This window comes from Trichomonas vaginalis, chromosome III (assembly GCF_026262505.1).
Source record: "Trichomonas vaginalis G3 chromosome III, whole genome shotgun sequence".
Classification (NCBI taxonomy): domain Eukaryota; phylum Parabasalia; order Trichomonadida; family Trichomonadidae; genus Trichomonas; species Trichomonas vaginalis.
In genome coordinates this window covers 13,352,886-13,370,007 of record NC_067205.1, presented here as the reverse complement: position 1 = coordinate 13,370,007, position 17,122 = coordinate 13,352,886, and the positions used below count along the sequence as shown (strand labels likewise).

General features: G+C 30.5%; 4 protein-coding genes and 4 pseudogenes across 8 annotated transcripts, besides 1 other annotated feature; 5 read left to right on the top strand and 3 right to left on the bottom strand.

Annotated features, from left to right (window-relative positions):
• Positions 1–452: 452 nt before the first annotated feature.
• Positions 453–1,675, top strand: TVAGG3_0694880 (protein localization to nuclear inner membrane; the record flags this gene model as incomplete). The annotated part of the gene is made up of 1 exon (XM_001329319.1): positions 630–1,502. The coding sequence occupies one exon, from the start codon at positions 630–632 to the stop codon at positions 1,500–1,502; it is 873 nt and encodes a 290-aa protein (XP_001329354.1).
• A 158-nt stretch (positions 1,676–1,833) lies between these two features.
• Positions 1,834–4,438, top strand: TVAGG3_0694870 (notochord cell vacuolation; the record flags this gene model as incomplete). The annotated part of the gene is made up of 1 exon (XM_001329318.1): positions 2,079–4,415. The coding sequence occupies one exon, from the start codon at positions 2,079–2,081 to the stop codon at positions 4,413–4,415; it is 2,337 nt and encodes a 778-aa protein (XP_001329353.1).
• Positions 4,439–5,278: 840 nt separating this feature from the next.
• TVAGG3_0694860 (surface antigen family) lies at positions 5,279–5,908 on the bottom strand (the record flags this gene model as incomplete). Its single annotated transcript, XM_001278276.1, has 1 exon — positions 5,279–5,908. A coding segment is annotated over one exon (630 nt), but the record flags the coding sequence as incomplete, so codon positions are not given.
• Positions 5,909–9,866: 3,958 nt separating this feature from the next.
• Positions 9,867–10,092, bottom strand: TVAGG3_0694850 (annotated as a pseudogene). The gene has a single exon. A coding segment is annotated over exon 1 (226 nt).
• Positions 10,093–10,457: 365 nt separating this feature from the next.
• Positions 10,458–10,880, bottom strand: TVAGG3_0694840 (annotated as a pseudogene). The gene has a single exon. A coding segment is annotated over exon 1 (423 nt).
• A 526-nt stretch (positions 10,881–11,406) lies between these two features.
• Positions 11,407–17,122: part of a mobile genetic element that runs on past the window's edge.
• On the top strand, positions 11,722–12,527 carry TVAGG3_0694830 (annotated as a pseudogene). Its single transcript has one exon. A coding segment is annotated over exon 1 (806 nt).
• Positions 12,560–13,217, top strand: TVAGG3_0694820 (annotated as a pseudogene). The gene has a single exon. A coding segment is annotated over exon 1 (658 nt).
• Positions 14,500–16,878, top strand: TVAGG3_0694810 (keratin-associated protein family; the record flags this gene model as incomplete). The annotated part of the gene is made up of 1 exon (XM_051243178.1): positions 14,500–16,878. A coding segment is annotated over one exon (2,379 nt), but the record flags the coding sequence as incomplete, so codon positions are not given.

Sequence of the window (17,122 nt, the reverse complement as noted above, 5' to 3'; positions counted from 1 at the left end):
CAATCTTCAAAGCCTTTGCCTTTAATAGTGAGACTCATCTCAACTTCGCCGAATTGACAGAAGTAATTTTCCAATTCATTAACAGTGATATGTATGTTGAAATAATCTCCATAAAAGATATGCGATTCCACATCAAAAATTCGAATACATCTTTAAGTTGTTGGATGCTTGGATATTTATGACTTCTACTTTTGACCAATCATTGTTCAGCTATCAATGCGGAAACGTACCAGTCGGCACAAACTGTGAATTTTGAACATTAATCTTAAATTTATAGAAATATTAAAGCTATGGGATTCCAAAATTTATCACACATATAAGAAATATATAAATTTCACCAAAATACCCATTATTATCTGAATATTTTTCAAGAATATATTTAAATTAACCAATGAGATAAAATTTCTAATCTTATTGATCACACATCTTTATCAATGAGCTAAAGATAGTCTCAGGATTCTAAATTTCATATCAAAAAAAGATTCTTTACTGAGGTCAATAATAGACATTAACTCAATTTTTCAAATCAGACAGTTACAGCATACTTAGTTCTTAATTTTTTTTAACATATCTAAATACCCGAATTTTTTTTGAAAAAGTGACGACTAAAATATATATTCTGGATTTAAATGTCTTTCGGCTTAAACAAAACTACTACAACAGGCTATGGTACTTCAGCCACAGGAACTGGATTAGGTACATCAAGCACAAGTACGTTTGGAAAAACAGGAACAACCGGTTTTGGAACACAAGCTAAACAGCCAACATACCAAGCACAGCTTGCCAAAGATCCTCTTTTCGATAGACTTTGGAATGTTAGATCAGCTTATGATCCATCTTCTCCAGGATATAAATTTTGCTATGTTTTCTACAACAAGAGAACTTCAGATCAACAACCAAAATGCCCTGCAAACATGGAGATAAAAGATTGGGTTAAGATCATGGAAGATTGTCCAGATCCTGAGCATTTAGTACCTACAGCAATTTATGGCTTCGAAGCCCTCCACAAGAGAGTTGAAGCTCAAAAAGCAATCGAAAAAGAATTGTCTCAGCGAATGACTCTTATCCAATCGAAATTACGCGAAATGACTTCATTTTATGCAACAGAATTATGCGGTTCCCTTGAGAGAATTAAGCAAAATACTACAATCATCTCCCAGCTCATGATGGAAGTTGTAGAAAAAGAAGAAGTTAAACGTAATCAAGGAAACAATTTAAACGACGACGAAAGGCGAATGTTGAATAAGCTTGAGCAACAGAGCCTGGATTTGAACCGCCCTGGTATGTTTAACAGCGCAATTTCGAATATCAGAATTAAAAGTCAAATGATGAAAGATCGCCAGAAACAGCGCTCCCAAATGTCTGTCGATCGCGAAACATTGAAGTCCTTGGCTGAAGCGCTCAAGAATAACCAAGATGCAATAGAAGCACTCGAATCAACGACAAAGAAGGCCAAACGAGTCGTTGATACACTTGATTTGTCAATTTCTGACCTCCAATAGAGTTTATATATTTTTTATTGATAAAAGTAAATACATTTTATGAAATTGTTTTCATTAATTGAAATTTTCGTTCTATTCATATCATACTAATCCTTTGTAGTTTGAAGACAAAATAACTTTTTCTCTAATATGGATTTATCGATTTTGATTTCATTTTTTAATCCAAATGCAATGATATCACTCCGAAAAGTATCAATTGCAGCTATAAGTTGCGAAGAATAGCTATCTTTTAATTAGAATCCAAAACAAAAAATGTCAAAAAATCTTCTAAAAAAATATGGTTGATTTTCAGAAAAATAAGAAATCCAAGGAAACAAGACAAAATGTGGAGCAATAAGTTTACAAATGAATATGTAGAATCCAGACAATATGAAACAAGCCATGCTACCTTTTGTCAAGCGAGTTTATGATTCATTTGTTGATAATAAACTGAAAACTATAAATGTGATTTTTTTAATTCCGAAAAAGTGACAACAAATTATTGATTTTCTGGATCAATAAATAATAGATTATGAGAATGGAAAACTAAACAAACCATTTGAATGAATAATAATCGTAAAAGTAGAGAATTTTATTATGACTTCCATTCCACAACAAGATTTTGATTTTTCCGATGTTGCTGAGTTTTCTCCAGTGAACGGTTCATTTAAAATCAGGGATGGAAATCTTTGGGCTCTTACAAAAACCAGAAAACTCTTTTTCTGCCGAATGTTAACTTACGATTTACCAAAATACAGACTAGTACAAGGTGCAGAGAATATCCTTTTCCTTTTTGTTTCTCCTGATGGCAAATATTGCATGTACAGAACACAAAATTGCACTTATTTTGTTTCTGATATTGATTTAATTCCACATTCAATTCATATGGATGCTCAATATCCAATTACAGCAGTTTCTTGGCTTAAAAAAGAATCAACGACAACTCTTTTCATGATAACAAACGCGGATAGTTTATATGTCGTTAGCGTCTCGAGTAAGAATCCTCAAACACAAATTATCCCAATGCCACAAGTTCATAAGAAAATACAAGAGAAACCCGTCGGTCTTTTAATTCTAGATCTCGACAAATTACAAAAAATCGGAATGATTATCATTACAAAAACACAAATCGTGCCATTTATTTTGAATTTGAATTACATATGCGAACATATACAGAACCAAAAGGCCGCTCACTTCCCAAGCCTTAGAAATGCCAATTCTCCTTTAGTTACTGAAGGAAACATGATTGGCGTTTGGGTATCCAATGAGCGAATTTTTGGCTTCGAACTCAATGACAAAGCTCTAAAACCCGATGATATTATTTCGAATCAATTTTTCTTTACAATTCCAGGCAATACGATCTGGTATACCATCAACGACGGACTTGTTTTTACCATGGATATGAATGTACATATCAATTATCTCTACGATAGCAACCTTTACGAACTTTTGAGTATTCCTGTTGATCCTTCAACGCTTGCCGATATAGATCCAGTGACGAAAGACGTTTATCTGTTAAGAGAAACCGGTTTCACAAGGTATTCATTCCCAGGATCGAACCATACATCGGAATCCTTTTTCAATATGCTTTACTCGCAATCTTTCAATCTCCACAACCTCAAACTATCATTACACTTGTTCACACACTCAGGAAAATCACTACAACAGCACTTAAATCATTACAATACGACAGATAGAATCAAAATTTTGAGATATCTCTTGAAGGATCTCCGAAATGCGGCCGGAAATGGAAGATCCACCATCAAGTTACAGGCAAACCTCGCGTATCGATGCTTAGAACTCTGTATTCGTGCTCATGCCGAATCAAATTACTCGGAATCGTCTCCTATCATCAAAAACCTGCTAAGCGTCAATCTTATTTCGGTTAAGAATGTCAAGGAGCTCTGTATTCAGTACGGAGAAGTTGATTTTGCGTTAGAATTTATGGATATTAAAGAAAAACTAGATTTACTATATGATCGTGGTAATTATTCTGCTGTTCTTGACAAGCTATTGCTCCTCCCAGACGTAGATTTGATTGTTGATTACGTAATTCGATTATTACATTTCGATATTGATAAAACAAAAGAGATTATCAGGAAACTACCTTCATGGGATAACTACAAACTCAATCATATCCTCTCTGCCCCAGAATTCGAGGACATTGTCGCTGAAGCGCCGATTACAAAAATTACAACAGACGCTCTGAAGCATTTATATGCAGAATACTGCGCCAAAAGAGGTAATCTCGAGTTCCTTAAGCACAGTGCCATCCCATTACCTACTAAAATGGCTGTAATTAGATCTCTTTCCGCACAGAAGCGCTACAAAGAGTTTTCAGATGGTTTATTCTTTGCAAAACAATACACTGATAGTGTTTTGGCTGCACTTGACTCTTCTATTGAAGATTGTGTCAATTCTATTGTCAGGATTCCAGAGCGAGCTCATTTGAGGCGCAATGTTACTAAAGCAGTCTTTAGCACAGTTCAAAGAGATGTCGCACAGCAGATCTGCCGCATACTTTTGTCGAAAAACTGCATTGATCAGTCCATTGCGTTGGAATACCTCCCAAACGATGCTAAAGTTAGTGATTTAACAACATCAATGCAATCATACATAGCAAAGATGTGTTCTGATCAACAATACATCACTAAGGAATCTAAAATTACACAAGATAAAATCTCACGTGCTCATGTTCTGAACAAAGCACCTAAATTCAGTGTTGAAATATCCCGAGACGAAACATGTCCATTCTGCAAGCAGACTCTTATCGGAAAGCCATTCTTAGTCTTTCCTTGCGGTCACAAATACCATAAAGAGTGTTCAGTTCAGCGTAAAGAATGTGCATTGTGTGCAAACCCAGCAATCATGGACATTGGAGTTCCTTTTGTCGGAAATCCTCTTAAATGGTCAACAGAAATCAATAGACCTTAATATTTTTTTATAATAAAACTTTTATTTATGTGTTTTTCTTATTATATAATCTCTATAAATTTCACAACTTTTTTTATAATAAAAGGATGTACTTTCAATTCCATTTATTTTCAAATTTTGGTGTAATTGTATCATTAAAGCAAATAAACAGGAAATTTTGATAAAATAATGATATTTGAAACTTAATGTTTCCTCATATGAGTTAGAACATACCATACAGTGACAATAGATATCGATAGATTAATTTGAATAACCAATAAATATCTTAAGATAAATATCTTAAAATATATAATCATGATATGAATAACACAAGATATGAAATAATCTTTGAAATATTTGTCATTGATCTAAGAGTTTAATGTGTGAGAAATAGAAATATGGATAAAAAAAATATGTTTTATTCAATTAACAGGACGTGGGTTAAGAGTAATAGTAAGAGAGAGACGGATATAATTAGATTTATAATATACATTGTTATTGATTGTATTAGGAACATATGGAATTGTGATGTCTTCAATAGAGATGTATTGAAGAATTTCAATCGTTTTTTGATCCGAAAGACCTGTTCTGTTATCATAATGAACATAAGTTGATTTCCTACGAAAAAGTTTTTTTATATCATCTGTTAAAATTGTTCGGCGTGTTACAAATAGGTGACTTCCGTATTTAAATTGATAATTGTATTGATAACTACAATTAATTAAAAACTTTCCAGGAATGGAAATATTTTTCGGATCCATATAAGCAACATCGCCACGTTCATCAAAAAATATTATGTCTCCAACTGTAATTGTATTGATATTGTTTAGGAATGTAATACATGATAACAATCGACAAGAATCAAATGCACGTTCTCCAATGTATGTTAAACATCCAGTGAATGTGAGATTTGTTATGTTTCTGCAATATGCAAATGCATATCCTCCAATAGATGTTGCACTCCATATTGGTGAAATATATTTTAATGAAGTACAATTATAAAATGCAGCGTATCCAATAGGTGCATAATTCGATGTGAATGATAAATTTGTGAGTGATGTGCAATAAGAAAATGACCAATAGCCAATTGATTTCACAATTCCTGTTATTGTGAAATTTATTAATGATGTGCAATTATAAAATGCTCTATTGCCAATAGATTTTACATCTCCTAGCAATGTGACACTTGTTAAGTTTGTGTAGTCGCGAAATACTTCATCTACAATAGTTGCAGAACTCACTCGAAATGTTATATCTTTGATTGTTCTCAAATATGGAATTGCTTCTATTCCAATATATGTTAAACTACCAGTGATTGGAATATTTGTTAAGTTTGTGCATAAATAAAATGCATGATCTCCAAGGGATACTAAATTTCCTAGAATTGTGATACTTGTTAATGATGTGCATCCTTCAAATGCACTATTTCCAATATATGCCTCGCTTCCTAGAATTGTGATACTTGTTAACAATGAGCATCCTTTAAATGCATTATTTCCGATTTTAGTTATCATAGATGGAATTGTGAGATTTATGAATGAACACCATGCAAATGTACCATTTCCAATAGATGTTATATTTGCTAAGATTGTGCAATTCGTAAGTGGACATCCTGCAAATGCATAATACCCAAGATATTTAACTTTTTTTGGAATTATGATATTACTAAGTGAGCAATCAACAAATGAATTATCTCCTATATAAGTTAAATTTTCTGGAAAAATGATGTTTGTTAGAGGACATTTAGAAAATGAAACGTGTCCTATATAAGTTAAATTTTCTGGTAGAGTGATGTTTGTTAGTTGACATTTATAAAATGCACCAGATTCAATAACTGTCAAACTTTTTGGGAAATTTATAGTTTTTAGAGGGCATTGATAAAAGCATCCATTCCCTATTCCAATAATGTTTTTAGGAAGTAAAACTGTTTCCAAACTGCAATCACTAAATAACGATCCATTGAGAAATGTCAGTTTATTGCAATTACTGAGATCTGCTGATCTGATTGACACTGACATACTAAAGCTACCGTTATAAATACTCATGATTTGACTATCTTCTTCGAAACTAATTGATAGAATGTCCCATATACAGCCACCAAATGCTGAGGTTTCGGGGTATTCAGAAGATATTTCTTTGACATATTTAGGGATAACAATGTCATCAGATGACCCTTCACAACCAATAATAGTTTCATTACTTGCATCTTTATATTGAAAAACACTAGTAGCAGAACTTTCTGAAAGTAGAAAACAAAACAAAGCTAGTGAAGATTATCTTTTTTATAAATTCTTAAATACGAACTCGAATGTGTATATCTTTATTTTTTAAAATTATATATCATTAATAAATATAGTCAATGCAGGAAATTAGAAAAAACGTGCTTGTGAATTAGTTATATTCTTTAAAAAAAAACAAAACAAAGGAATTTGTAATAGCAATTATTGATTATATAGTATTGTGATTTGTAGCCTCTTGGATGAATTGTAAGATTTGAATTGCAGAAAATGAAAGGAATGGATTTTGTTGTAACAATGTGATCTTAGACGAGTTTGAAATTTATTTGAAGTTATGCCTTGATGTTGAATTTAAGAACTTTGAGCTAACTATCATTAAAATAAGGAAATCTAATTGAACCATTTTGAATTTCAGAACTTTTAACGTTCATGAAAGAAGAATCTTATTTACAATTGGCATCTTATGTTTATATTTTTTATGACTTAATTTTGAATATTTCGATCTTGGCCAAATAACACATATCGTTAGATTACAAAAAGTTACATAAAATGTAAAAAATGCAATCACTTTCGTTTATTTTATGCATTATGATATCCCTTAATAAGACAATGCAAAATTTTATATCAGATTGTGAATCGAATGATAGTTTAAACAAAAATTCAGAAAAGAGAGTCTTTTAAGTTAAAATACTTTAATAAATCATTACATTGGCAGGTCACTAGTAAGCATATATCATACAGTCGAATATATTTTATTCAAATACAGGTCTCAACACATTAAATAGAATCATTGTAAGCAATACATGACTGACTATCGAACTTGCTCCAAAATAACATGTTTGAATACTCCCTTTACTTATGGCATCCTTTGTTTAAACCATTTTCTATATTGAAAGTGTTAAAAATTTGCGATTTTAGGAAAAAGTGACGCATTTGAATGAAATTCAAATGCGTAATTTTTTAGTAAAATCAGCATTCTAGGAAAAGGTGAACATTTTTGAATAAAAATCGATTTTGTAATCGATTTTTCATTCAAAAAAATGGCATGTTTTCCGAAAATATTTTTATGGATAAAATTCAGATGTTTACATTATTTTAAGCGGGGGACCACCCTCAATTAATTTTTCGCGTCTCAATTTGTGTCCCTAAGTAGTATATGTTGAAGGGTTTAGTGACTTTTTTTGTTACGTCTATATAGATGAAGGTATATTTTCACATCTTCTATATATAGATGATATAAAAATTTTTTCTTATGTTTTTTAAGTCATGAATTCGTAAGAAAGCGCGACATTATTAAATAAATTAGTAATAAATTATACATGGCACGATGGGCGCTACTTTTTTGGCGCCAGCGGCGCCGCCCGCGACTCCGGTGGCTCCCACTGGTGGGGAGGAGACGATAGAAAAAGATATAAATTTTACTAAAAAAATTGAATTTTGGAAATTCTTTTGATTTTTTTGAATGATTTACGAAGAGATTGAACACATTTTGTACTATGAAATATCGTTATTAATAAATTTGCTTCTTAAACATCTATTAAAATCGCAATTTTGAATATTTTTATGATTTTTTTTGACCCGATCACTTGCGCCCGCGCCCACTGGGAGGGGCGCTTGTAAAGTATTTAAAAATCAATGTAAACATTTCAATTTTTGCTCCCACCTCCCATTGGGAGGGGGGCATATATCTTGTAGCGTTCAAGTTCAAGTGATGAAAGTGCATAAGAAAGCTCCTTAATCATACCGATAGAAACAGCATTAGGGGCGCCAAATGGCGCTCGGTGATGTTTCCCATAAAAGCTTAATTTCAGGTATCCATAATCATAACCTGTCAGACGCAATAATTCATTAGCACACAATCATCATTTCTCAATCAAGAAACGAAACGCACGATTGATTATGCTGGCCATTAACTTTTCATATCAAATAATTTACTACTTCAAGAAAAATTAAAGACTATCATCACCCAAAGCTTAAAATTCTCAGTGTTTACAACTCTCATACTTCGAATATGCATATTTCCAAAATAGCATGAAAATTTTTTTCATTTGAGCTCATTTTCTTTTGTTCTATTAACTAATACATGCAGTACAAGCTTGTTATACGTATACTTAATAAGTAAGGTCTTAAGGGAAATAATAAAAAACAATTTTGCTATTAATTATATTAAACAATATTTATTTGTAATTTCGTGATAATTATATTTCTTATTACAAAGTAAAGGTATTTGATATAATGTTTGCCTTACAAAAATGTTTCCTTTGTCTTGCCACCATAGGTATTCTATTTTGTCACTTTTTGCGCCCGCCGTGCCATGTATATTTTATTATTAGCATAATAGTCATTAAATTCTTCAACAGATGAAAAAATTTTTGTTTCAGTAATGGGTTTAACAACGTTTATTTTTTGTTGAACATCTTCACTTTCATTTATTTCTTCCTCCTCTGTTTCAGTTATTTTTAAAATCGGTTTCATTTATCATTAAATAAAAATTTGAATATAAGTGATGAATTATATTTTTTTAATTAATATTAAATCAGAAATGGCGGCAGGATTCTTTAAAAAGTAGTTAGTATCTAGTAATTGGGTACCACGGGTCTACGCCCCTCGGACCCCAAATTACTAAAATTTACAAAAACCGTTTGACACGTAAAACACATTTGACATTTACAAAAAATAAAAAAAATTTTTAAAAAAATAAACTTAAAAATTAACGTTAAAATTTTTGACACTTTACAAAATAAAAAAATAATTTTTAAAAAAATAAACTTAAAAATTAACGTTAAAATTTTTGACACTTCACAAAATAAAAAAATAATTTTTTAAAAATAAACTTTAAAAAATTAACGTTAAAATTTTTTTATTTATTTTTTTTATCATAGATTTTAACACCCAGAGTAAAAAAAATAATTTTTAAAAAATAAATTAACTCAAAAATTTTTTAATTTCTGTATATACTAAATTTTTCATAAATGATAAAATTAATTTTAGGGTATATCTAACCCGATATCTAACCTCATTTCTAACCTCGCCGCTTAGCGGCTCAGACCCTTTGGGTCTCATGAATTTTCAACAGTAAATATGCTGGCATGATTCAGGAATGTCATCGCTGCTGTCTTCAAACTCTTTTATAGATTCATACCATAAACGAGCTTCACGGGAGATGAGAAGTAATGAAACAATAATTAATAATTTATTAGTAAAATTCATTTTATATAAAAATAAAATTTTATATCTAATCTGATTTTTCTTCTTCTAATTTTTCTTCAGTTCTGTTATGTTATCTTCATATAATTTAATCTTTCTTAAAATTCCATCTTTATTTAATGGCTGCTTAATTTTTATAAATTGAACTCTACCATCTTTCATTTGATGAACATAAAAACCTTCTGGAATAGTTCCTGATTTAATGTATTCAACTAAAAATTTTTGTTTGTTGCTTCAGTAATTTTAGTACTCATTTTATTAAAAGTAAAAAATAAAAAATATTTTTAAAATTAACTTTATTTTTTTATCGTCGTCTTTTCCTTAATTCCTGTGGATCAACTAGGTCGGTTGAAGGTCTATTACTTTCTTTATAGTGCTTATAAAGTTTATAAGCCGCCATATGATAAGGATAATTAAACCATAAATACACTTTACCTAAAGCTTTCAATCGATTATATAAATCATTATTGTTAGGCGTTTCAGGTGGTGCGGGGTATTCGAGAACATCTTTAACCATTTAATTACTTTAAAACTCTTGGTTTCTTTTTAGTTTTTAACAGTTTCTTTGCTTTTGCAATTTTAGCTAAAATATATCTTCGACCGTAATGGAACCAATTAGAACCTCCTGTTTTAGGGTCAAAAGGTCTTCCATAACCGCCAGGGTCATATGCTGCGACTGCAGTTACTGGCGCTGGTGCTGGTGATGGCGCAGGTGCTGAATTAATCGGCGGTGCCTCGATTGGTGGATATTCTGGCTGTTTCTCCTTTTCTTTAAGTGAATTTAATTTAAACTCTTCACCATTCAACCGACCTTTAAAATCTTTTAGCTGCTTAGATATTTCATTATCTTCACCTAAAAGGTTTTGCGACTGGTCAGCACCCAGTTACCTAATTTCTTTAACTTTTCAGATTTTAATTTTCTGGCAGCAGCTCCCACAAGCATTCCAGCATTATTTTTTAAAGCTTTTGATACAGCTCCACCAGTTAAACCGTCAATAGCTTTATAACCTCCATACAAAGCTGATAGTGTTGAAAATACCATTTAATGCTTATTAAAATCATTTCTCATAATGATTAACTCATAAAATTTTTCATCGGAGCTAAACGTTAATGAAACTCTGACTTTTTCACACTGAACCTCTTTATTAGTTCATTAATTCTATCAATTATATTAGCACACTCACTTACATCATCAATGATAGTAATATCATCACAAATTATTTTTACATTTAACGACGTCATTTATTACAAATTAATTTCTTCTATTCTTTAAATAATTAATAAAAGACCTAATACGTGTGAGTGGTTCGCGGTTCCTTTCCTGTGTCGGGCTTGTTTGAATAGGTGTAGATTTTTCAGACCTGTTGGAATAAGATCAGCCCCGGCAGTTGAATTAATCGGTGTTCTATATAAATTTCTATATAAATATGGTCCCGCTACAGCACCAGCAGCTAATAAAAGACCTACAGGAATTACAATTCTATTATAATTCCGCGGTTTAGGATCTTCATCAAAACTAGCCCATGCGCTTTCAGTCGTTGAACTCATTTATATATAATTAAATTTTAATAAGCGATTAATATGAGTTCGATAATAATACTATCTTTTCTGTCATCAGGAAGGACAATATCTTTTAGGCTCGATGGTTCAACTAATTTTATATTAAATTTATTAACATAATTAGTTATTGAATAATGCTTCGGCGGAGAATATAAACAGTTTGATAAACATAAAATAGAATCTTCAGCGAATTCACTTATACTTGATTTAATGATTGCCGCTTCTCTGGACCAAACACCATTAAATGAAATTGATGTTAATAAATAATCATCATTTTTAATGGAAATTGATTTTGGTAAGTACTCCAGGAGGTTCCTGATGGAATGAAAGAATTAGTTCATATTGTTGCTGGTCTTCAAAAAGATGTTAAACAAATGAGAAACGTTTTAACATTACCAGAAGCTCAAGCATATGCCAAACGTCAAGGTCCAAATTGGGAAGCACACGAAGCAGACATTACAGGTCCAAATGGAAAACCTGATGGTATAAATGAAGTTTTCGTTACTGATGGTCAAGGAAATATTAAAGTCATAAATGGTTACAAATTAACTATAACTGATTATCCTAAACGTAAAGCATATAATGAACGTTATCCTATGCAATTTGATGAAAATGGAAAAGCTGTTAAACAATACATTGGAGAAGGTGAAGATGGTCCAATTAATTCATACCGTTATAATCCATATTCTTATTTCAATGAAGAATTAAATGCTATTGAAGAGGGACCGGATGAATTACCACGATATTCTAACAAGTTTGATGGTCAATATGCAAATATTAGACCTGAAATTTCAGCTAAGAAATTCTTTAAAGTTGCTTTATTCGATCCAGTTTTCGCAAATGTTAAAGATGAACTTAAACAGCAGTTCCAACCAATTATAGTAGCAAGAATTGCATCAGGTGCTTTATCTCAAGCATTCAAAGATTTAATTAAGAAACCATTATATCAGCAACGAGGTTTAACTTATGATTTAGTTAAGGAATCAGATAAAAGAAAATTTGAGAAATCAGATGATTATAAGAATGCAATTAATGAATATATTAGGTCTATTAATTACAATGAACAGCTAAAAATCAACTTCAAGAACAAATACAGGGAATAATAGATTCAAAACTTCCAGCAAAATAAAAGTTTAAATATATTTTTTTATTCGATTATAAATGAGAAGACGTTTCACTAGTCAAAAGAACACTAACGCAAAAGCAGAGATTACGGTTGGTTATAACGTAAATGATGATAAATCACGAATTATTCAAAATGTTAAAGTTAATGTTAGCCCTGAATTAACAAGGTCAGCAACTCAACCAAATTTATTAACTCGTGACTTACCGAAAAAGGAGGAGGAGCAAAATAAAGAAGATGGAGACCCAATCATTTTATCTGAACCCGGTAAAGAACCTGTTGAAATTCCCACTTATCCAACATACCCAGCACCACTTGATAACCCATATAAAATAGACATTAATTCTGAATTAATGAAAATTTACCGTGAATATAATAACTAATAATTATGATTCAATAATAAATTTAATTGATCAATCTGGTTTAATTATTTTACCTTATGAATCATTAATTCACATTATTGCCATTCTTTGTGATGTTCAAGATTCAGACGTTAAGATTCAATTTTTCATAGATGATGAGGTTTCATGCTGCGGAACAGTTGCAAAAATAAATCCTATAAAGAATATTAGCACAATTAAGATATCAAAGAACGGAACAACAACTGAACTTCATTTAACATATAATGATATTTATAATAAAATAGTTGATGAATATAAAATATCACTTGAAAAATTCTTTGTTAAGGCTATTTAATATTCAAGCATTAACATTATCGAATAATAATCCTTTGAATCATAATCAATAATAATTGACCTTTCACCAGTTTCTATCGTTTGTTTTATTTCTTTTTGTTCCCCACTATCCGGATCGGTCATTGTAATTGTTTTTGTTATAGTATCAGCTTTATCTTTAACTTCAATCTTTTTTCCATCGGGATATTTAAACCAAAATTCCAAAAATTCGATATTGTTAATCTGTTCATATTTTAATCTATCAATTACATTTTTAATACCATCTGAAAATCTTATGAAATGGTCATTATATGGGTTTGATTGAACTAAATTTGAATGAAGTGAAATATAACCTGTTGATGAATATGACACTGACTCATATTTTCTGAAAACACTAAAATTTATAACATGAATGAATTTCTTATTCGTTGAATTTATGAATTCTTGAGGTAATCTTATTCTAGTTTTATTTATCACTGGAAAATAACGCTTTACCGTATTTTTAATCGTAATAAAAAATGTCAATTATCAATATTATTTCGAATAATAACTGTGAATTAAATTTAACAGTTAGCGGAATTTATAATGTTACTCTCGTTTCTGTGAGTGGTAAATTTAATCCCATTCTTTTAGACCCTTCAGATTATATATCATTTATTAAAGATGACCATGAGCCGCATAGCGGCGAGGTCGTAGACCTTGAAAAAACGTATGATATGTATATAAATAATGTGATAGCGAAATGGGATATTAACATGATTTTAAGTTATTTAAATGAATCATTTATCGTATGGTATGAAGAAAATTTTAAATCAAAACCTGATAAACTTTTTGAACTTGATGAAATAAATAACCTTATTAAATTTCCGCTGAAAATTAAATTTTGTACTCCTCATCTTCGTTCATTGTTGGGGATATTAAATTTTGAAAAAGATGTTGGGGATGTTTTGTATTCTGACACCGGTTCCAATTTCATTTTAATCAAATGTGATAAAGTTAATACCCCAATGAAATTTTCACACCAAACATTAGACCCTAACTCTTACCCATCAATACAAAACATTTTATCCATCAACTTAAACACATTTTCTTTATCATATCCGTTTCAATTATCCGGGAATTCATTTATTCTTCATTCAAAAGATTTATCAAATATTAAATTTAGAATAACTGACCTATTTGATTGTGATTTAGAATTTATGAATGAAATATTATGGCAATTTCAAATAGAGAAAATAGCTGATGAGATAACGGATTAAATATTTATTTTTAAATCGTAATAAATGATTAAACAACAGCAACTTATTACATACGCCACATATGCATATAATTCAAAGACGGCAGAACAAACGCAAAGGTTGAAATATGGAGATTTGGAGATAGTATTGAAAAATGACCATTTCGAATTCGTTTGCAAAGGTGGTGCAGTGATATCAAATATAAAAGAAATTTTATTTATGAATTCAAAAATTAAAGGAATAACGGATGATATAACATCAATTCCACCAGAAGAACAGAGATATTACGCATTAAATGCATTTCCTAAAGTTTTGAAGATTGGAAGATTTAATTTAAATGAGGAATTCATAGAAGGTTTCCTAAATGACATAATGAAGAAGGTGGATAAGGAATATGTGGATAGTGAGTTAATGAAGAAAGCAGATAAGGAATACGTTAATACTGAATTAAATAAGAAGGCGGATAAGGAATACGTTAATACTGAATTAATGAAGAAGGTAGATAAGGAATACGTTAATACTGAATTAATGAAGAAAGCAGATTTAGTTTATGTTAATAATGAATTAAATAAGAAAGCAGATTTAGTTTATGTAAATACCGAGTTAAATAAGAAAGCAGATGTTGATCATACACATGTTCAATTCGATGAATTAAATAACAGAATTAATCAAACAAATGCAACAGTTAAAAGTAATTATGATAATTTAAATTTCAGAGTTAATGAAAATTCAAGAGTAATTAATCAAAAAGCATTTAAAAGTTATGTTGACCAGGAATTAAATAAGAAGGCAAATTTGGTTTATGTTGATGAAAAAGATAATGAAATTAAAGAAAAGGTTGAAGGGTATCATGAATGGACATTAGAGACTTTTAAAGTTAAAGCTGATACAGAATGGGTTTCAGGATGTTTAGACCTTAAAGCAGATAAAACTTATGTTAACGATGAGTTAGAGAAGAAAGCAGATAAAACTTATGTTAACGATGAGTTAGAGAAGAAAGCAGATAAGGAAAAAATTATTTCATTCATTAATACTGAGTTAGCAAAGAAAGCTGATATATCATTTGTTAATGAAGAAATAAAACAATCAGAGGTCTATTTTACTCCACCATTTTTAAATTTTACGAAATCATCAGATAAAACATTTCAATCTATTGAATGGATATGTTTCGATGGAGTGACCATGTATTTATTTTATACAGCTGGAGTGCTTTATTATTTTAAAACAAATGATTTTAAAAACTATGAATCATTTACTCCATCTGTTTGGAATCCTGATACACGAGAGCCAATCATTAATCCAAGAATTTTATATGTTGAATATAATAACGGTAAATTTATGGGAATGATAACGGTTGGAGATGATTTTTGCCCTTGTTATTCATTCGATTGTATCCAATGGTTCAAATGTAATTTAAATCAAGATGCTAAATTTAAATATCCAAATAATCCTATTAGATGCGTTAATAATAAATGGGTACTAATTTATGAAGTCAATCAAATTTTCATTAGTGAGGATGGGGTAAATTATTATATGTTTAGTATGATGTCATCAGATTTGGAAATTGATTATACAAGTAAGTGGTATTACATTAACAACATGTATTTTATCCTACAGAATGATAAAATTTATAGATCATATTCAATACCATTTGGTCATTTTGAACAAATTTTTCAAGCTGATGGAGACATTGAAGCTTTATGTTATGCTTCAAATGTTTGTGTTCTTGTTTCAGGTGGTATGGTCTATTCATATCCTGTAAGTTATAACAGACATATTTATTTATCACAAGATTTTTCACAGGATCCAGAGAAAACACCAAGTTGGGAATTGGTTTATTCATTCACTCCAAAACTTACTCGAAATTATAGATTTACTAATTTATTTTATATTGATTGGTATTTCATTGCTTTAGGATGTGGTGATTTAGTAAATATCAGTAGTGATGGAAGAAACTGGTCTGAAATCACAAAATTTCAAGATGTTAGAAAAGCAATTTTCAAAAATAATACGTTAATATTGATGACAAGACCAATTTTAATTTCTTACCCAGTTTCAATATTATATAATAAATTCAATATTCATAATGGATTAAATACAATTCTTGAGATGATTTACCCCATTGGTTCAATATATACATCAATGAATTCAACAAATCCAGCTGATGTATTCGGTTTTGGTACATGGCAACAAATAACCGATCGTTTCCTCTACTGTGCTAATAGTTCAAAACAAACCGGTGGAAGTAAAAAGATTACTGGCGAAAATTTACCTGCTCATAGTCATTATGTTAATTTAAACACTCAAGACTCGGGCTGGCATAGTCATACTTATACTAATTCGTTTGAATATCCTGATGGAAATAATGGATTTCCTGATGGATGGTCTGATAGAGACGCTAGCAGGGGTAAATATTGGTACGGTAATAAAAATAGATGGAATGAAACGTATACTTCAAACGGTTCAGGTACACATTCACATAACGTTTCAGGATATACACAAACGACAGGAAGAGGTACAGATTACATGCCACCTTATATGACAGTTTATGTATGGTTTCGCGTTCAATGAACGCTCAATGTTTGTTGCACAAACTTTAGAATGGCATAATTTAAATTTTTATTTTAGTATAAATGAAGATTCTACCATATGGTGTTATTGGAAGAGATAAAGATGGAAACCCAATATT